A 22,376-nucleotide genomic window follows, 5' to 3' on the forward strand; every position below is an offset into this window, starting at 1 on the left:
TGTATATATATACAGAGTTTATATATATACTGTATATATATATACACAGTAAATATATAAATATATATATATATATATAAATGATGCATTTAACAACACCCTGATAAATAATGGATCTTACTGAAAAGCAAAGATTAGCCTTTTGCCTCCTAACATTTATTTTTTGTTTTATTTTCCCTTTGCAGTGGTTAAATATACTGTAGCTGTATTTTGTCCTGACATGCTGAGCTGGAAAGATGGATCGTATATGTCTGTGTGTTTGCATGGGAAGAATGGAGACACGGGAGACAGACGACTTGCTTGGCACAATTCCCAGGGCACAAAAGATGAGGTAATTTTGCAAGGACAATAATTTTAACAGGAACGTAACTCTTAATTTATGTGAATGCGTTCCCAATTGCCGGAGCAGTCACAAATTAATGGCTAAGTCTTTTATAGCCTTAGCAAGAGGTTGCGGCAATATTTTTACTTCCAAATAGATGGAAACACCTGCTCCAATTATTTGAACATAGTAGATGTATGAGTGTATGGCACTGAGAAGATTTTACCTGGGTACTGGGGTTTTAACAACAGGTGCAGAAAATAGGAAAAGAGGAAGAGAAAGGAGAAGGTATTTCCTATTTTCTAAGTGAGATCAACTTGTTTTCTTTTTTAATTAATGGTTGGCTTGGTCTGCCCCTGAACAATTAATTAAAAATAAATTGGAACTATAAGAATGGAGGTCATTTTTGTTCTTTAAAGTGATACTGACACTAAAAAATTACTTTTCAAAATATTAAAGTACATAATAATTTACCTATAGGTCATGTTGATTGTTTTTGGCTGATAGGGCTGCTTTTGTAAGTAATTGTTACTTGAAGTTCCTAAACCTGATTGTTTTGCCGACCGGACTGTCCCTTCTCAGCCTGTCAGTTATAGCTTCTAATGCTAACGGCCTCCTGCTGCACAAATATGGCAGCCCCCTCATAGAGGAACACGGGGGATTGGATAGTTAAGGTACAGGCATCAGGCAAATACATTTATGGCAAAATTATAAATAGCATGTAATGACAGCAGGGGTGTATCGAAGTGCTGCTGGGCTTCCACGCAAAGAATCTTGGGAAGGGCCTGACACACACTAAAAACTACCCCCTCCGTCCCCGCTTTCATGTGCCCACTGCCGTCCCCAGTGTTATATGTTATATTTAAAAACATGTTTAATTTCCGGTGTCGGTATCTCTTTAAGTAAGGGGTCTTTTTCCATTTGATTTACATGAGCATGGCTTGGGTTAAACACAATTGTTGCCTGTTATTTAAATTGTGTTGGTTCTTACTTGCACTAATAATGCAAAAAAAGCATTTAAACAAATTTACATTTGTCCACATGCCATATAATGTAGTCTTTGGGGTAATACAGTATAAATATCAACATTTGAATCAGGCCTAGTAACCAAAAACAGCAAAACAGATGCCTAGTATGAAACACAAACAGTAAATAGAATCTGCGGGTGAGTTGCATGACTGGTGCAAAGCTTGCAACTATTATTGCATTACCTCACTTATCTGTAAGCCCAGTTCCCAGCCAATAGGTAAGGAGGGGGCCCAAGGTAAGCCCCCTGCTTTCACCATCCCTCCTCCCACTCCCCCAGGCTTGGTAACTTATGCAATAATTACCCTCCAGCTGCTGAAATGGGCAAATGCAGGGCCAGAGTTTCTATTTCATCAAACTCTTCTGATAAAAAACTCTGCTGATTTACTTTTTATCTTTACTTTTATGTATTTACTTTTTTATACTTTTTTATTTTACATATATATGGTTCAACAGTGCAGTTTACAGCTATATCAACGAGATCTTTGCTCCAAATACAAATGTGTAGTATTGTGATCAGAACAAACTGACAAATTCTTCCTGTTGCTCAAATTTTCTCTACCTCATATTATTTCCATTTTATCATTTTATTACATTGTCTCTAACAGTTTTATATGACAGACAAATGTTGCCTCTAATTAGTTTGGCAGGATCAGTCTTTCATATAAAATATGCTGCCTCTGTAATCCATGTATTTCCATGATCTGTTCCAGATTACAGTTTAGTAATACGCCCTTGAAGAAATTCACACACTGCTTTAAGATTTCTCAGTCTTTTTGCCAGTCATCTTTATGCCAGGATGATCTTGTTCACTTTTAATGAGTGAAACTCATTTAATCTCTGTAAGTTCTTTAATAAAATTCAAGTTGTGTTCACGTAAGTCCTGAGTGTGCGGATTCCTCATCGTACCCTATATATATATATAGATATAGCGAACCCAGGGTGGCACTCTGCTTCAACTCTTACCTCGGGTGCAAGGTAAATGATTTAAATATCCAAAAAAAGACCCGCAACAGAGAAAGGTCCCGATGGGGACCGAAACGTAACGTTGGCTGTTCATGCGTTTTTAATACACGATTGATCTTTTTGGAATATAACTCGGTGTTGCTGGTCTCTTATTCTTATTAAAAAGCTGGTTGTAAACTCTCGTAATCTCCCGTATCTGCAGTCTTGGTTTAATGACCTCAGTGACTCCATTTAGAGTAGACGGCAATGCTCTCTGGACACCTCCTTCTGTTGGAGGGGGGTGTGGTGCTGCCAGAAGGTGAGCCTGGCCAGAGGCTGGTGAGCTGGTATACCTGGAAGGGAGAGCCAGCAGGGCTTAGATAGAGGCCCAGAATTTTGAAGTGTGTGAATTAGTTTTGTTTAGTGATGAGCAAGATTTTTCACCAGGTTTCGCCTCGAAAACCCATAGACACCAATGGGTGAAAAAAAAAATTGTGTAGTAAAAAAACTTTTGCATGGTAAACACAAAATGTCTCCCATTGACTTCAATGTATTTTGCGACTTTTTGCCATTTCAACAGATCTGCTCATCACTAGTTTTGTTCCTGTGACCTTTATTTTGGGAAGAGCTCATCCTAAATTAACCTGTGTTTTGCCCAAAGACATGGTGTCCCTGTCTCTATGCTCCAGATCCTACGCTTACCTGCCTACCATAGCTAATTCCCCCCAAAACTGTGTGTACAGACAGACAGCTTATCACAGGGGCTACAACAATCTTTTAGAGGGCCACAGCCCCCCAGTGGGAGAGCCTGGAGTTACCAGCAGCTCAAGGCAGGTGAAAAATCCTGGGCTCTGTACTTTGCAGTTTTGGCCAGTTATGCAGCGTTTATCATGGCAGGCTGAACTGGTATACTGGCACTCACCACAATGTGTTAAGGAGCACTTATAGGTGTCCATTTGAGCATTTTGCACTTGCGCTGTGAATAAGCTCTCTTAACGGGGTAGATTACTTTTAAAGTAACTCATAACTCATAGTAATTATTACCTCACTGAGTAATAGTTTTGTGCTGCTGAGGTCAATGACCCCCAACAATCAGATAGCATTTTAAATTGCAAGCTGCTATATAAAGCAGGAGAGGAAGGGAAATAATAATAATAAAAAAAGAAGACCAATTGCAAAGTTGCTACGAATAAGACATTCAATAACATAATGAAGGTTAGCTTAAAAATGAATTATCCTGTTATCTCATGTAGCATGCATGGCTATATGCTCCTTTTTATTTATCAGTGCTCCTAAGATGAGCCATCAAAGATTACTGTAGGTGCCAGGCCTCTCCAAGGTTTGCCAGGAGTTTTCTAGGAATTTGGAGCACTCTGCTAAAATCTATTTTAGGGCAGTTAGGTAATGAATTTGCAGGCTTCTCAGCATCACTGTTTTTATTGTGTCTGGATACCTGCCGACAAGATAATAGGTCCAATATCTGTTCTAGAATACATCAAATTAGCTGTGGCTAGGGAGTCTCTCATTGTAGGGAGCCCGCAGGTCCCGATTCTAGAATTCTAGAAATCAGTCCTATCTGAAATAGGTCTTATGATGGCATGTTTGAGTATAGGGCCCCTAAGCAGATCTCCCCTGTTGGTACTGGTCAGTATTTGTGAAATGAATCCAGTGGAACAATTTTTTTTATGAATCGCTTAATTTTTGCTGATTTCACATTCTGACGTTTTAACGTGTGTGTGACATATTTTACGTTTATATATTTTAGATGCAATAGAATCCATGCTATAAAGCTGACATTTCACTGTGTTTTATTATTATGAGAGGTAAAGTGTTACAAATTCTGTAGATTCAATTACTTGTAACTAATGGTGGAATTCATTAAAATGCTGTGATGTTAGGCAGACAAGGCCATGTTCCTCTTGGTCTAATAAACTTGCTTGCTATATCTTCCCAGCCACTTACAGCTACATTAGATGCGGTTGATCTTGGAGAAATGCATCATGCTGACATTTCAATGAGCAGCAGAAATGGTACGCTACATTTATCTTCTACTTCACATATCAGAGAAACCATCATTATTTTTATTGTTATTTTTAAAATAAAGGAGATACTACTATTCAGGTGTTTTGCAATTAACATGGCACGTATTAAGTAATGGGAAATTAATTTAACCCTTTGCATGCTATCAGCATGTTTCCAATAATCTATGTTACTATTTGAGTTTATATATATACAATCACAAGTAGGCCCTGCATGCTCTAGTGATCCCCATCCAGTGGCTTGTGAGCAACATGTTAGGTGCCCATTTTTATCTCAAGTTTGGCAACATTTTTAATAGGTCACAGCATAATATAATCTGTTAATTAAGTATTCATTCTAAGGGGCACATTTACTAATCCTCGAATCCAAATCCCGAATGGGAAAAAATTGGATTGGAAACGAAAATTTTGCGATTTTTTTTTTTTGTTGCTGTCACGGGTTTTTTGTATTTTGCACAACTTTTTTGTCGCCGTCACGATTTTTTCATATTGATCAATTGTAAAGGGCGGAAAAACCAATCCAAATTTTTTGCGACGGCGACGAAAACGTTGCAAAAAATATACGATAAAGTCGCAAAAATACTGATCATTACGAAAAAAATGCATTCGGACGCTTTTGGACGGTCGTGGATTAGTAAATGTGCCCCTAAGTGTATAGTTTTCTTTTAAGAGATGCTTAACCCCCTGAATAATGTAGGTGTCTATAAAAATATAATGCAAAAAACAGCTCATATGTGAAACCCTGCTTAGTACAATATAATATTATTTAGTAGTATGTGCCATTGGCCACCCCCTGGAATCATAAAATTCACAGTGCACACAAACAAGCCAAGGCACACATACATGCTAGGCCCCATCAGCCAATTAATGGACAAAGTTCTGCCTTTTACTCCCACACTACTTCCTGTTACAGTTAGAGCTGCATTATTTCCTGTCCGCTGATCTCTGAGGGAGCACACAGCCAATCACAAAATGGTAGATCAAGGGAAATTATGTAAAAGGGCAATATTTACTCACATAAATATATATTCCAGTTTGGTAAGATTCTTTAATATATTATCTGTTGGTTATGCTTTCTTTCTGGGGGAATAGACAAGAGACAAAGGACAAGACCTCCATTGTTAAATAAAGCCTGCCTAATCTGTACACTCTGCCTGAACTTCAGGGGACACTACTGCTCACTTGTATATTACTAAACACATACAGATTCACACACAGATACAGATTCTGAGTCATACTAATTAATACTCACAATATGCTTTTCAGACCTCCAGATACATATTCAAAACATGCACGTGAAGGAATCCTTGAGGAACAATCTCTATATATTTGAAGTAAATAAGTAAGTGCCAAGGGTTAAGAATGTAATACATAGAGAATGGCTAAAGGGAATTGTATAGAAATCTGGTAAAGCTTGGTAATCCCCCAAATTAATCTAATCTGAATTGACTCTATTTATACTCAAAAAATCTCAGGAACTGTGTTGAGGTTGTTTCACTTAAGTGGTAATTTACAAGCTATTGGTTGTTGAGGATATTACTGGTCCATGGAACAAAGTAATATTACTTTTAGATGGAGTATATATGTAGTAGTTAACAACCATATGGTCTTTTTAGAAAAAACATTATTACCATTATAAAGAGAGGAAACCGGTTTTATTCCAGGGTTGGATGATACACAGCAGAATATTATCAGTGCCGTGCTTACTGTTAGTGCAAACATCATTGTCAATGGCGCCTGTATATTTACACATAGCTGGCAGTCTTGGTTTAAATAGGTAGCAAATACAATCGTGACTGTTTTCCCTTGTTAGAGAAGAAACATAGAGGCGTGCCAGTGCAGTTAGTCACACAAATGCCCCAGCCTGTGTTACGTTGCTTTACATAGTTCCTGCTACTTGCTTTCCCCCTGATAGTATTCCCATGCTTTCTGAATTCAAATTTTTCTCAGTGACTTCAAAATCAGCAGAAACAAGGGGGAAATCAGGAAAGAAGTCCTTGTCTCCCAGGTTATCCTTAACAAAAATGCTGACTTCAATCAAGAGAAGCCATTTATCCTGGATCAGAAGAAGGATGCCGAAGAGGAGCAAGAGGATCATTTAGTTAAAGTGTACACTGGGGATGCAAGAGGAGCAGGAACAGATGCCAATGTGCAAATTGTTTTAATCGGTGATCAGTGTTCATCAGAAAGTGTTCAGCTTATTCATCCACTGGAACATCAAAATCCTTTTGAGAGAGGAAAGGTAAACATGGCTTAGTATTTACAACCCTCAGTTTTTTTTTTCTTCTTTTCTGGTAAAGAAAAGGCTGGTAGATTAGTATAAGGGCCAAGCATTTCGCCCTACTGTTCCATGATGGGGATCCCTTCTGATTTGGAAATGAACATTTTAACTATCCTTTACAAGAGGTTAATGGAGGAAATAAAACCACAAAAAGGACTAAATACTAGGTTTGTGTCACAGACGCATGGAAATTTATATATTATTTGAAATAATTCCCCCCCTAATAATATCATGATATTTACCACTATAACATGTTAGGATTTTTCAGTTTATATCTACAATTTGCTCCAACATTGAAAATAGTTGTCAAAATTCAGAAATGTTTATATAAATTGAAAAACAGATCAAACTGCTGGGTATCCATCTGTGTTCCCCATCTGACTTTTCAAAAGTCAGTCTATGTTTGCATCACTGGTCTAAGTTTCCATTGGTTGATTCTTTCTAGTATTATTTTAAGAAATAAACCAAATATAGGCAAAAGGCTCTTTGACAAATGTTCTATAACATTCAGCTGCATTCAGTTACATCATCACTATAATCCCCAAGGATCTTGTATAATAATAATATCAGCGTTTCTTTTTTAAGTCCACTTTTTTTCCTGGTAAATACAAAACACATTGGGAGATTCTAGCACAGAGCTGGCAAAATAGCTAGTTTTAAATATAACAACACCAAAATTTGCTCTAAGCCACTCAACACATCAAGTCTAATTTAAAATTTAAACAACATTCGCTCACCCCTTCACAAAGTTGGTCCGGGTGCCGTGCCCCGAACCCGTAGCAAAGGGAGACCCAGCAGTCACAAGTACAATTTCTCGATGGGTACGCACTCCAGACATGGGTGAAGGTGGTTTAAGAAATAGCATAGGTGACAGCTATGACTATGTGTTGAAAAACATGAAACGCGTCAGGACAAATGTGAATTAAGCTACCTTAAACCCCCTTGACCCGTGTCTGGAGTGCGTACCCATCGAGAAAAACTGCTAGTTTAACTGCAAACATGTTGCTTATCCCAATAGTACATGCTTTCAAGATATCTTCACAGCAGCACAGGTGTCTCAGTCCTTAGAAGGTAACTCCTGCATTCATATTTACTTATTCATTCACTTACTTTGCTGCTTGAATATCCTAAAAATAGGATACACTGAAGAACTAAATAGAGTTTCTGTATCACCTTTACAGTTACAGTTTTTATAGACAGAATGAGCCCCCTTTTTCCTTTGGCCTTAATGCTACCTGGCTATAAGACTATTACTGTCACCTTTTGTGAAGACTACTATTATTTTTGTTCTATTATTATATAATTCTGTAATACTTTTCATAAAAAGTCAGTTTGATTATATGCTCATATTTTTAGGTTGATACATTTAAAATTGCAACAAAGGCCTTGGGAAGGATCCAAAGTATCGACATAGGTCATGATGGAAAGGGGTTTGGTGAGTCTTAACTTTGCTTCTAGAATTTTTATAATTATGCAATACATCAGTTTATAGAGGTGGAAGTGAATGTGGTAACACAAAATGGTATATTTTATGAGTAAACATTTTTTGCCATGGTAAATAAAAGCTTGGCTTTTATCTGAGTAGGGTTTTCAGACTTCCAGAAAGTATTATTCCAGTAGTAGGACCATTTAGCTTTGTGATCAGGGAAAGTGGTAACAAAGATTCAGTTGTCTCACTGTCATAAATCTAATTGGTCAGAAAGAATAAAATCTGTTGCCAAAGAAAGAAGGATTATTAACTGCAGTGTGAAGAAACAACAGACAATACCACAAGCTGGGCTTCAGAAGTGTAGGTGGGCATAGGGAGTGAGATAAAAAGGGGTATTTGAGGCACTATCAAAGGTGCCCTGTTGGACTAGGTTTAAGTTACACCTCTGTTCACACTACTACAATCAAAGAGAATGAATATGAATAAAAGTGTCACCTTGTATTTATTCAGAAAGCACTGCATCTAACTAACTATCGGGCTGCAAATACAAGTAAAGAGATCTCTTTTAGAAATGCCTTTAGGTATTTGAGAGGTGCTTGAATTACCAGCTATATATTGCTTGATTTTAATGGAATTATAATGAAAGAATTGTTATGTGCTAGCTGAGTTGCTAACCTACGGTGAACTTTTCTGCAACTGGCACAAAGGACCGGCATCTCTGCAACTGCTGTCATTATTTATGTGATATGTCACAAAAGGGGAAAATCCGATTCAAAGACTTTAGCATACCCAGGGCAAAAGGATGAGCGAGGAAAGGAAATCATTTTCCTAATAAGCTTTAAGGTGCTGATTGTGTAGGCACATCCAGCAGGGCAGCGAAGCGAGCATTGCTATTTATCGGCACAGAAAATTAACTGAAATCAAACAAAGCAATCCAAGAGGTAATTGAGATCCAGCTTATCTGGTTTTGAACAATTTTTACAGGAGAAAAAGGGATCCAAATATAAATACACAATTTTACCAGTGTTATTTTAGAAACATCAACCCTCTATTGTTTGTTTTGTTCTTCTAAATGGTATGTCTTTCCTTTTGCCCCAATGGAAACATGCAGGGAGTGGCTGGTTCTTAGACAAGGTTGAGATCATACACATGGCAACAAATAGTAAGATCGTCTTTATGTGCAACAGGTATGTACAAAGTATATTTTTTAAATGGTGAGTAGCTTCCTGTGTGGTCTGAAAGAAAGAACTGTTATACTGTTTCTTGACATATTGGGGCATATTCAGTTTCATGAGAAGTATAATCACATGGTTTATCTTTGAAAGCTCAATAGAATTTGATGGTAGAAATTGCAAGTGAATTAGGAGATGATTCCCACTATTCTAGGAAGGAATTTAAAATTAATCGTCTTTTTAAAAGTAGCTTTTCTTTTCTTAACACCCTAGTACAAGGGGCATGTATTAAAAAAATGCAGTAAAAAAATCACAAGACAAATTGTGTCAAGGAGCAGGAAGGATACCTCTCTGTCTTAGGATTCCCAGAGGGGCTGGGGGTGCTTCCTGCCACTGCAAGGAGCAGAGGGAGCCTTGACTTGAGAAAGTGACCAAGAGACTGAGTGTCTAAGAGCTGAAAGGCAAGCTGGGAGGCTGAGCAAATCCCCCAGAAGTGTTGTGAGTACAGGGGTGACCCCAGCATTTGTGTTTTCCCACTGGTAATCCACAAGGGACCCAGGTTAGTGAGGGAACTAATTTAATGTGTGAAGGTAGTGCCTAGAGGGCAGGATTTATTTTTATGATTTGTTTTGTATGCTGAAATGGGCACCCCTGTGTAAATAAACTGCCTAAAGCTAAAAAAGTGTTTGTCCTGGATCCCGCTAGTTTACAATTTTCAAACTCTTGGCTTTCTTCTTGGCTGTGCCTTTAAACTTTACATAGTTCTTATAATACAATATCTTTCTCCACAGCCAGGTTTTTGTGTTTTTTTTTCTTTTATCTGATCAATGGCAGGTCAGATACCATGTTCTGTTATTAAGATAGCTGATATGTGAGTTATCCAACATGGCAAGACAGTATGAATAGACTTCACCTTGTAAGTTGACTTTTTAAGCATGAAAGTGGTTCCCTTCCCCTGTATATTTAATATTACATATTATTTTCAGATATGAAGGCCTTCCTGTTTAATTGGTATCGCTATAATTAGTGTCATGATTTGAAAAATGCATCATTAAAACGTTCTCCTACACAATCTGTGAGATACAATATCCATTACATGGGGCACCTTGTGATTTCTTTTCTTCGTGTTATTTAGGTGGCTGGCTGAAGATGAGAATGATGGCAGAACAAGGATAACCTTATACTCATAGCTGGTCTTTTGGAAGAAAAGAACAAAAGCAGCAAAAAACGCAGAAATGAAATGCTAATCATTTGAACACTATAGAATGAAAGCCACTGGATTAGTTGTTTAGAACAGGTCCATCTTCCCTCAATTAAATGTTTATTTAAAGGGTTGTTCACTTTGAAATAACTTTTAATATGACATTGATATTCTGAGACAATTTGCTGTTGGTTTTTTATTTTTTGTGGTTTTTCAGTTATTTAGCTTTTTTGTTTAGCAGCTCCCCATTTTGTTGTCTGGTTGCTATGGTCTTGTTTACCTTAGCAACCAGGTAATTTAAACAAGAGACGTAAATATGAATAGGAGAGGGACTGAATGGAAAGATAAGGAATAAGGAGAAGTAACAATAATAAAATTATAGCCTCACAGAGCAATAGTTTTTTAGCTGCTGGGGTCAGTGACCCTGTTTGAAAGCTGGAAAGATGTAGAAGAGAAGGGCAAATAATTCAGAAACTATAAAAATAAATAATGAAGACGATTTGCAAAGTTGCTAGAAATAGGATATTCTTTAACATACTAAATGTTAACTTAAGGTGAACCACCCCTTTAAAAGTTAGCTTTCCTTCCCCAAGTTATGATTGTGTATCAGAAAATTGCTTTTGATCTCAGTTGGATTGTGTTCTTCTCTTTCTGGCTTTGTTGCTCAAAAAGAAAACAAATTCATCTTGAGACCTTTTTTAAAGGGAAGCCATTGCTGTTCCACTAAACCAGGGGTGGGCAAACTTTTTGGCTCAGGGGCCACATTGGCTTTTAAAATTTGACAGACGGGCCAGCGTTACGCCGTCTCCACTTGTCAGTCCAAGTCTTGCGTGATGAGACTTTCAGAGTTGGCGGGCTGGATTAAAAAGACTAATGGGCCGGACGTGGCCCGTGGGCCGTAGTTTGCCCACCCCTGCACTAACTGTACTGGGTGTTTAATAAAAATGTTTATATATGTAAGGATTTATGTGCGAGTTCTTCAACCTAACATTTTTCAGATGCAACCAACACACCAATGTTATGAGTTACTGACAGATTTCACCTGCTCTCATTGGCTGATTCCAATCTGCACTACACACACCATGACTGAGTTGTTTTCAAGTGCACTAATTAACCTTAATATTTCAAAGATTATAAGGAAAATATATGTTAAAAGTATTATTAAGCATCAACTACAGTTTTTTGAATATTTTATTATAGCGACCGTTCTTCTGTATGTTTTTATCACATATTTTTGCATTTAGACCTTCTCCTATCCACCTTCTACTGTATCCTTCAAACTACCTGATTGCTACATTAGTGGGATCACAGAAACCAAGTTCTGTTTGAGAATTGGAGATTTGCAATGAGAAAGTAAAAAAGTTTAATAGAATACAATGTTCAACATCACAGCAAATATTAATTTTAAGATGATCAGCCACTTTAATACATTTCTATGAAATCAGATATGAAAAGCACTCTGTACATATAATATAAAATCCTGTAAATGTATGTTTTTAAGAGAAAAATAACAATAATTAAAAATTAATTTTTGGTTATTTTATTCATTGTGTTTTTGCTACATACTGGCAGGATGTCATATAGATTATTATTGAAAAGGTTTACAGATATAGAAAGTGTACAAGGAATGCCCCATGGCATTATCCCATCATCTAAGGGGCATGCCTCTTTGTCAGGTGATGGATAGGCTTCTATGTCATGGCAAAGGGCATCTTCTTCTCCCCAATAAAAATCTTGCAAACTTTTTTGATATGGCAAAATAAAGCAAGGAGACTCTCCCTTTGCATATCTGTGTGCAGCAAGCCTTTTCATTTATTGATTCTGCTACATATTTTGCACCAATGACATTCAAGGCTGATTAGTATTCTGTGCATGCAGTAAATAACATTTAATAATTAATATAAAGAAAGTGCTTCTGCTTGCAAAAATGTCAGACATTATGTAAAGTAAGATTAAATTGTTGTAAAAAAGTTAACTGTGTTACTGTGTATTTCCTTGTTTAAATATCACAGTAACTGACATTCATCCAATGACTGCAAATGAATATACAGATAAAACTTGCCTGATGCAGCCAAAAGCAGTGCAATATTGGGGATATCAGTGCTACATGGCATTGATTTATTTAGTACATGTATAGGACCTGTTATCCAAAATGCTTGGGACCAAGGGTATTCCGGAGAAGGGGTCTTTCCATAATTTGGATCTCCATACCTTAAGTCTACTAAAAAATCAATAAAACATTAATTAAACCCAATAGTTTGGGTTTATAGATTGTTTGGCCTCCAATAAGGATTAATTATATCTTAGTTGGGATCAAGTACAAGGTACTGTTTTATTATTACAGAGAAAAAGGAAATCAGGTTTAAAATTCTGAATTATTTGATTAAAATGGAGTCTATGGGAGATGGGCTTTCAGTCATTCTGAGCTTTATGGATAACGGGTTTCCGGATAAGGGATCTATACCTCTATATGCCCTGCACTGATGTGTGCCCTGCAGGAAGGCCCACATGGTCGTATTTCAGAGGAATATCAGGCCAATGCATCCATAGGCAGGCAGTAGGTACAGGGCTGTTCTGCACCTTGCTCCCATTGCCACCCCCTGTCTGGATGGCATGCAAGCAATGTATGCAGCAGCCCACGCCCCTCATAAATATGGGGCTGCAGACCAAAGGCAGCAAAGCCACAAGGAAGTGCAAAATCATGACTGGGCACCTTATGGAAGGGTAACACCCCCCAAAACATATGCCATTTGATATAGTAAACCACAAGGGATGTTCCCCATCTTTGTCTTGCAACTGTGTGCCAGTCCTGCTATTGTTAGGATTAATACTAATGGGTATGTATGAAATTATGATTTAATTCTGCTATTGTGTGTATGGCTGACTAGTAGTGACAATACTTGGGGTCATGTATCAACAATGGGCAAATTTTCCATGGGCAGAAACCCATTCATTGTTGCATTCATTGTGCTACCTGCAGATGGCTGAAAAAAAGCCAACCACTGATTGGCTGCTATGGGTTACTGCCCACAGGCAAATTTGCCCAGTGTGTATAATTGCACCCATTGTGTTGCCCAACTGACACATACAACTATATCCCATCCCCAAGTCTTTTTTACACCCAGTTTTAAACCAGCATTTTCCCATAAAATGTATTGAATCTGCACCAAGTAATTTTGGGTTGCAGTATTTAATATATATTTTGTAATACTTGTTAAAGCCTACATACATAACATTTTAACCAGGATCCTTAATCCCACTTCAAAAACCTCGTAATCTTCCTTCACAGAAGAGAAAAGAGTACACGTACGATAAAAATAAAATCACAGATGACATTCTGTAAGTACCCATTAAGCAATTCAAGTGCAAGTGAATGGGGAAATGAATTGAAAGATTAAAAACACAAATGTGATGTAAATTTCCATATTGTATTTTCAATGCATTTTTGATAGAGTTTAAAGAAAATATGCCATGCTTTTTGGAATAAATATTATAAATGACACACTTGTGAGTCGCATGTGTAGCGAACAAACTGCAATTTTGTGCACAGTGACCATTTTTTTCCCCACAATTAAGGTTTTTTTTTCCCAGAATTCAATGCTCATCGTCATCACAAGGGGGCATGGGCTTTGCCCAATTGCAATGTGCCTACTGCAGTTTCGTCTGGTTCATCCAAATTCCATTTGGTCAGAAGCAAAGGAGGTTCTCATGTGATTGGAAATTCCCTTATTGATTGATAGCAATAATTCATTGGTAGGTTTCAATGTTTGCATATGATACACAAGATCCATGAATATTCTGTTAATTATGTCCTTATAAACAGTGCCCAATGATGTCATCAGTTATAAGGGCTTGTTTGCAAATGGCAGGGCATGGTGCCAAGTGTAAACAAATAGAGAGAAGTTTGTTTTTTCCAATTTGTACCCTGCCCTGCATGAATGCTCACAGGTATAGAACAAGCAGTAAGTACCGGGCTGCCTTGCATCTACTAGCTCTGCTCTCGGCACCCTACACTGGAAGAGAGATGCCCCAGAAACAAGCGCAGGGTAAATAATGGCTTCTGGACAAGATTTTGCACCCATTAGTACTTTAGCAACTATGATCTGTGCTTATGTAATTTCTGTCACATGGCTCACCAAAATGTATATTATAAACAAAACAATGTACCCTCTGTTGGCCTTATGCTTTTATAAAATCAGGGAACACCTTGAAGATGTCTAATATCCTTATATTTTACATTAGGGGGTTCATTATTCCCTGTATAAAACATATATAAGATCCAGGTTGCAATCTGTAGTCCTTTATTTTCATTTGTGAAAACACAAAATTGTGTTTTGGATACTTTGGTTGTGCTTTCCTCTTGACAGATATGGAGAGGGCCTGAAAGGGTGAACTTTATATAAAAACATTGTAGGGACCCATAGGGTTAAGCTCCCTATGGCTTTACCCCTACTTCTTCACAAACTTTACTGTTATTGGGCAGAGCCCTTTTCTCAGGTTCAGTTATGTAACTAATATCCTTATAGATTTGTACAGGTTGACCCCTCCCCCTGCAGACTGATATAGTGTCTTGCAAGGAGGAGTGTCTTCCTCTTTTGGCTGCAGGCTGTGTCCCAGACAGAGCTCCATCTGAGCCTGGGTGCAGTTTGGCCCCAGTAACACTACTGGAACAACTAAAGTCGGGGACAGGGCCCCGTGAACGAGAACAAGTAAGCACAGCAGCTCTATTTATTAGCACTCTCTAGGAGAAGTGAGCATAGTCAGTCTAGCTAGAAAGGGCAGCCATTAGCCCCATCAAAGGAGTTGTTAAGGGTTTAGCCTACCCCGGCTCTGTTTGCCTTGCTGAAGGGACCAGTTAAGACGCAGGATTCAGGTAGTACTTTGCCCCTGAACCATAGTTGGTTGGAAGGAATCCGTTCCAGTAAGGGCATTCATCTCGGGTGCTCAGCTAATACTCTACACATCTTCATGTTGGGCTATATTGTTCCTAAAGGTCACAACTGCTATTCTCCACTGTGACTATCTATATCTGCTGTGTCTGTGAGTATAATACCCTGCTTGCACTATTCTATCTGTGTCTTGGACAATAAAGCTGTACTATAGTTTACCATAAGAATCCTCTGGCATCCATTTAGTTCAACTACACCCTCGCTCCATAGTAAATCTCCCACTTAGCGGAGGCCCACTCCTAAGTATTAATTGTCGCATGTAACACATGCTCTATACCAATTACTAGCCTGGGTTTTGCTATATCCTAGCCAAACAAGTGTTACAACATATTGAAGTTTGCTTCAGAACTAAAATATAGTTGCTCAGTTCAGCAATGAAGTAGGGCACCTTTTAGTATGACAAAAGTTCAAGCCTATCCCTAATATGAGCAGACTGAATGCACTGGTTTGGACTAGTAGAACTATTGGAATACATTTATAAGTAATTTACCTTCAAATTTATTATCTTGTTACAATCTATTCAAGATCACAAGAACCTAAGATTTCAGACAAATACCCATTTAGAAAACACTTTTGTATAAGTAGTGTGCAAATACGTGAGATCAAAGAGTTAAAAAATTCATAACTAGGACCCAAATCTTTTACCTAAAGCAAACGTTGACCCGGGTGGCACACATACAATAGGTGTCACGTTAATAAAGAAGCACTCACCGATGCCGAAATCTGGTTCGGGTGCTTAGAGCCCTGAACCCGTAGCCCAAGGGAGCAAGCTTAAATCTCAGAAGAAAACGGCGTTCTGGGTTTTTTAAAGATGTAAATAAAGATTGGATTTTTATCAATTCTCTGGCTGGCCGTGCTGCTTCAAGAGCTGTTTTCTTCATAGATCACAAGAACCTTTACCATGAAAAAGTGTAAGAATCTCTTCTGGTAATATCTACAGTATTTCACACCTACTGCATAGTGAGTCAGTTCCATAGTTTCATGCAACATTAACATGTACAGTACTTATGGTGGGACACTGGCCTAATGATATGCCAATGGCGATGCAGTTGTGCAATTGAATGTGAGATAACCCACATGCTTCTAATAATCCATGAAATATAGATTCATGTACACCTTGTGTGTAAATGTGACTCATATAAATTGAAGATGACTGGATTATTTCTTTTTCAGATGGGGGAATGAGTCTGTTACTCAGAATGGTTACTTAGTAGGAGTAAAGCAGTTTCACAATTTCAATTTAAATCTAATGGACAGAAAAGATAAGTTGCAGGTTTATGTGTGGGATGTACATATCACACTTTGTGCCCACACATATTTTTTTTCTTTTTATCATGAAGCCCTTCGTTTCACTTCTGCCTTTCTGTAATGCTGATCTATGAGCAATTATTTATAATACAATGATTAGTGGACTGGTAAACACAGAGAGAAACATTTCTTCTGGTGCTTCATTATAATTAGCTGGAGTGACAACAAGACACAGAACAAGCCAATATGGCTGGGAAATTAAATAATGTCTGATAACAATGAGAGCCATACCATGGTAACAAAATGTGCTGCAACCAAACTGCCTTCTTAGTATAACTGTAGTTATGTTCAGATATTCAAAGCTCATGGGGATATGGTATTGCCATGGTTTTCCTCTCAAAAATAATAAAGCCAGGTACTTTGTTCCATTTGTTTTAGCATGGTAGCACTTTGCTTAGGGCTTGTAGAAGTGGCTTTTGTGAGAGGCTGCTAGTCACAAGTTACATACAGGTATAGGATAGATAATCCGGAAACCCATAATCCAGAAAGCACTAAATTGCAGAAAGGCCAGTCTTCCATAGACTCCATTTGAATCAAGTAATTCACATTTTAAAAAATGATTTCCTTTTTCTCTATAATAATAAAACAGAACCTTGTACTTGATCCCAGCTAAGATATAATTAATCCTTATTGGAGACAAAACAATACTATTGTATTTAATGAATGTTTAAATAAGCAGACTTAAGGTATGGTGATCCAAATTATAGAAAGGTCCCTTATCTGGTAACCCACAGGTCCAGGGCATTTTGCATAAAAGGTCCCAGATCTTTAGATAATGTTTCCAATCCTGGCCAAAGGAATTAAGACAGTAGAGTCATTAAAGGATTTTGAGATTGGCATATTATCAGTAGATCCAATGACAGGATTGAAATGCATTTAGCAGTCACTTGAGATCATCACACAGAATACTTATCAATATTAAACAGTTACTGTAGTCATTGATGCTACATATTTATCTCAAATATCTGTGAGGTTGATGTGCATCTGGCTTGCTGAGGATTGGAGATTATAGGTTCTCCATTTATTTCTAAAGATCTCCCATGTTCCTGACAGTCAATAGCTAGGCTTCAATCTTATGAAATATGATGACTAAAGTTACAGTTAGCCTCAGTGTTGCTTACAAACTTTACTGTTGCATGGAGTTTAGAATAGAATAGAATAGAATAGAATATATCTTTATTGTCATTGTCACATAGTAAACAACAAGATTTTAAAATAAGCAAGCTTCTAGTTTATTTTGTTGTCACAGAAAGAGTAATCATTTGCACAGATGTAATACAATGTGCAGATACTGTTGGCAAACTCTGCCTATAAGAAGCTACAGCCATATATATATAGAAACTTAGAGCAGAATCACCAGACCTTCAAGCCTGCTTTACTTAGGGTGATTAATATAACTGCTCTAGATCATTTTAAATAAGACATGCTAAAGATAATTGACCATTATAACAGACATGGCACAAGAGTTCCAGCACGCACAAGAATTTTTTGAAAAAGAAAATTGTCCTTAGTAGGGACCCAGCCAAAACATTAGATATTGAAAGCTTACATGCCCTGTGAGTGTAGATGTTCTAGCAATGCTGAAAAAGAATATTTAGGGTCTGTTTGTTCTGCTGCATGAGTGCTGGCATTCAGATACATCATTATATATTAATAAAACAGTGTAAGATGGTGTCTTGCATTAACTCAGCTGCTTTGCTTTGGGCTGATCACCATATGGACACCTTTAGGGCTCATAATCACAAAAGTTCCTCTCTGTGTTCCCATGCGGAGCATTCTCCTGGAATGTAACATGCGCCTGTGTAAGTATAGAAACATAGGGAAGAATAAAATGCGTTCCTTCCTGCACTCCCCTGCAGTGAGACACAGGAGAACGCACTAGTTTGACCCCGCAGCAGGGAGCAGGCAGCATAGTTTGAGAAATATAGTGCGGCCCCCCAACAGTCTGAGGGACCATGAAGTGGCCCCCTGTTTAAAAAGTTTGAGGACCTCTGACCTATTTGGACTGGCAGCCTACAGTAGGCTCTGTTTGGCAGTACAACTGTTTGTTATGAGACCAAAACTTGTCCAAAAGCCTGAAATTTAAAAATAAGCATTTCCTTTGCACTGGGAGCAACATTTAAGGGACTAGTGAGCAACATGTTGCCCCTGAGCCACTGGTTGGGGATCACTGGCATATGGAATATATAATGAGCTTTGGTGGAACTGACAATTATTACTATGTTACACATAAAGTTCCATGCTGAGCAATGAAAAAGGTGATGCTGAAAGTCATTAGCTAGGGTTAAGTGGGCAACTGAAAAGTTACAGTTTTTCCATTATATGCATGCATTAATGAATATGGAAGGAAAGACAGAAAAGCAAGTGTGAATTAGATGACTGCTTACAAGTAACATGGGCATCAAAGGCTATTAATAGGCAAACAAGTTTGTTTGTAAATATACAACCTACAGACATGTGTTTTCTACAGTGAAGAGTTCTGGTGACTCTATTATGGAATAGTGGGGAAAATGTAACATCAATAAGTTTAAAGCCTTTCTAAGTGAAGCAGTTCTATAGTGGTGAAAGTAGAGAGCAATAATAAACACAAAAACATTATTACGGAATCACAGTTACCAGTTATTTATTTCTACACCAAAACAAAAGACTTATTTTTTACTTAAGCATCAATTAATGGAACTTCACATGGAATTATGCTGTTGCATCCCTATGAATTTCAGACATTTGTTCAATACAAGACAAATTGTACCAGATCTGTTCTGGGGACTTTTGGTGGCTGTTTAAGCATGTCTCTATTTCTCTATGATGGCAGTTACATGAACATTATATAGCTATAGGTTTCTATCATCTATCAGAGGATGGCCATTGAGGCAGCACTGCTTCATTAATCTCATATACACTTGTAATGTATTGGCTATTTTACTTCCAGCTATGTGCAATCTGAATGCTATTTTTAAGACTATTTTATGACTAGAAGGGTCATTTATCAAGTCCCCTTTAGTAAATGTTAAAACACTATGGGGGGCAAAATCACACCCATCCTCTATGGAGTACAACAACAGGGGATTGAATGCAGCCTTGCCCCTTGCGCTGAATAAAGACGTACTGAGCTCTGGGCGCAACGACTGTACTTTGTGCCTGTGAGGGGCACTGGTGTTTTTGTACTTTGTAACCTGCCCTACATGCTGAATCCTTACATATTATATCTTCCCTTTTCTTCCTTAGCTATTTCTTTAATCACAAACTGGAATACAACATCCCCTCAAGCAACCTCAGAATACTCCAGCAAAAGCCTAGTATGAAATGTATTGTCACAATAAAAAAATCATAATAGCCACCTAGGCAGAAAATGGAACAAACCACTGGAAGAATTTATTTAAACTCAACACAATTATATATTCAAAAGCTGGGGATTGTTCAGGCTAGGGAATAAGTAGAAGTATTTGTTCTGAACATTTCACCAACAAACCATATATAAGTTACAGGTACCTAATTTGCTAGGGTATGCAGGTATATCCAGTTTAAAAGATACAGGGTCTAATATACTAACAGGAGCAAAGTACTGTGTACTGGTTTTTCTAAAACTCCAGCATCATTGAGCTCACTGCTAGGTGCAAGCAATGTGAAAATACAGGCGCACCCATTTGCACCAATTTATAGGTGTAAGATAGGTGGGCTATGAGCATTCCCCCACAGCTTTCATGACAACCATAACAAAGGGTGGGGGGACAGTGTTGTATACTGGTAATCTAATTTTCTGCCTAGCAAGAACCAAACTTGCTCTGATTAAAGCAATAAATTGTAAGTTCAGCACAGGCCCTATTCTATGCACTCATGATAAACAAGGGGGGTATCCCTTTGAAAAAATGCCATCTCCAGGCTAAAATTGGTATCAGTATCTCTTTAAAGGAGAACTAAACCCTCCCCACCAGGTACAAAAGCCCCCTTAACTGCCCTTCATCGCCCCCCCCTCACCCCTTCATTCTTGCACAGCCTAATCCCCCCCCCCCTGGCACAAAAGCCCCTTATTTGCTCTGCATCGACCCCCCTCATCCCCTCCCTTCTCCCACAGCCTATAACTTTGAAAAGTGGCCCTATAGAAAAACCCAGGCAAAAAAGCAGAGCAGCACAGCAGTGTACCTGGGCACCATCTTCTGTTCATTAGAAAATGCTTTGGGTCTCATGTACCCTGCTCGGGCCCCAATTGCAAAGGCTCAAGCAGGGTCCATATCGGCACTGACACCCAGAGCATTTTCTAATGAATGGAAGATGGTGCCCAGGTACGCCGCTGCACTGCTCTGCTCTCTTAGCTTGGGTTTTTCTATAGGGCCACTTTTCAAAGTTATAGGCTGTGGGAGAAGGGAGGGGATGAGGGGGGTCGATGCAGAGCAAATAAGGGGCTTTTGTGCCAGGGGGGATTAGTTCTTCTTTAAGAGTAATAAAATATTGTATTAATTCATGAATCCATATCCTTTATTCAACATAAAGAGTGTGATTAGGATATCACTATGCAATTTACTATGAATATATCAAGCTCTTGACATTATACACTGACTGAATGAATAGTTACACTACATCAACCATATTTTAATAATCGGTAATCACACCTAATATAAATAGTTCCTCGTATGCCTGTTATCTGCAGTTCCTCCAACTCATTATACACAATAGAGGCGATGCATTTAGCAGGATATTATATGCCTAATAATTGCGCCAGAGCAGTCGCACACGAGAGCGCTCAAGCACGCAGCTAAATGATTCATGGTACCAGATGGAAAAATACCTTAATACTGACCTTATGTACAAGAATGAACCTGCAGTTCACACTATTCATCAACTCTGTGATACTAGTTATTTAAACAATCACCCAATTGATTAATGCAGTCACGTGCAGGTTGCCTTGTATATACTGTAAATATCCTTACTATAAAACACAGGGTTTTTAAAAATAACTTTTTAGATAGGGATGCACCAAATCCAGGATATGCTTCATGATTCCGCCAAGATTTGACCTTTTTCAGCAGGATTTGAATCAAGCCGAATCCAATTGCCTGTCCAAACCGAATCCGAATCTTTAAAATCATGTGATTTTTGGTTATTTTAACTCTTCAGTAGTCTATTTTGCATTTGCCAGTTAGGATTCAGATTCAGTTCGGTATTTGGCTGAATCTTTTACGAAGGATTTAGGGTTTGGCCGAACCCAAAAATAGTGGATTTGGTGCATCCCTAGTCTTAGTACAAGTTGATCCAGGGACTGGTCCGATTGCCATCTTGGAGTCAGGAAGGAATTTTTCCCCTCTGAGGCAAATTAGAGAGGCTTCAAAAGGGTTTTCTTGCCTTCCTCTGCATCAACTAGCAGTTAGGCAGGTTATATATAGGCATATATATAGGCATAAAAGATTGAACTTGATGGATGTGCGTCTTTTTTCAACCTACTATGTCGCTCTGTATAACTAATGTATGATGATGGGACTGACTATGTACGGCCTATTATTTCTATCTTAAAATTGTTTTTGGATATTTTTTGTGTAGCACTATTGTGACTATGAAACAGCAGAAGGGGTTAAACAACACCTGGCTGCTACACCCAGGGCAGGGCCTTCTTTTTATAGTGAGAGGGTCACCAAAATGTTTATAATTATACATTGTATTTATTTATTATTTACTGTGATAAACAACTAAGCGCACAGAAATAATGTGAGTA

The 22,376-nt window shown here is 38.1% G+C and overlaps 1 protein-coding gene across 1 annotated transcript in view; it reads left to right on the plus strand.

Moving 5' to 3' along the window:
* rp1 (RP1, axonemal microtubule associated) overlaps nucleotides 1-10,544 on the plus strand; it is a 178,552-nt gene extending 168,008 nt beyond the window's left edge. The window contains exons 52-58 of the mRNA XM_031904600.1: nucleotides 186-331; nucleotides 4,248-4,323; nucleotides 5,599-5,674; nucleotides 6,283-6,574; nucleotides 7,970-8,048; nucleotides 9,154-9,229; nucleotides 10,350-10,544. Coding sequence (XP_031760460.1) covers nucleotides 186-331; nucleotides 4,248-4,323; nucleotides 5,599-5,674; nucleotides 6,283-6,574; nucleotides 7,970-8,048; nucleotides 9,154-9,229; nucleotides 10,350-10,404 — 800 coding nt within the window. The 3' untranslated portion in view covers nucleotides 10,405-10,544. The remainder of the gene's footprint in view (nucleotides 1-185; nucleotides 332-4,247; nucleotides 4,324-5,598; nucleotides 5,675-6,282; nucleotides 6,575-7,969; nucleotides 8,049-9,153; nucleotides 9,230-10,349) is intronic.
* Nucleotides 10,545-22,376: the final 11,832 nt, after the last annotated feature.

Source organism: Xenopus tropicalis, chromosome 6 (assembly GCF_000004195.4).
Source record: "Xenopus tropicalis strain Nigerian chromosome 6, UCB_Xtro_10.0, whole genome shotgun sequence".
NCBI lineage: Eukaryota > Metazoa > Chordata > Amphibia > Anura > Pipidae > Xenopus > Xenopus tropicalis.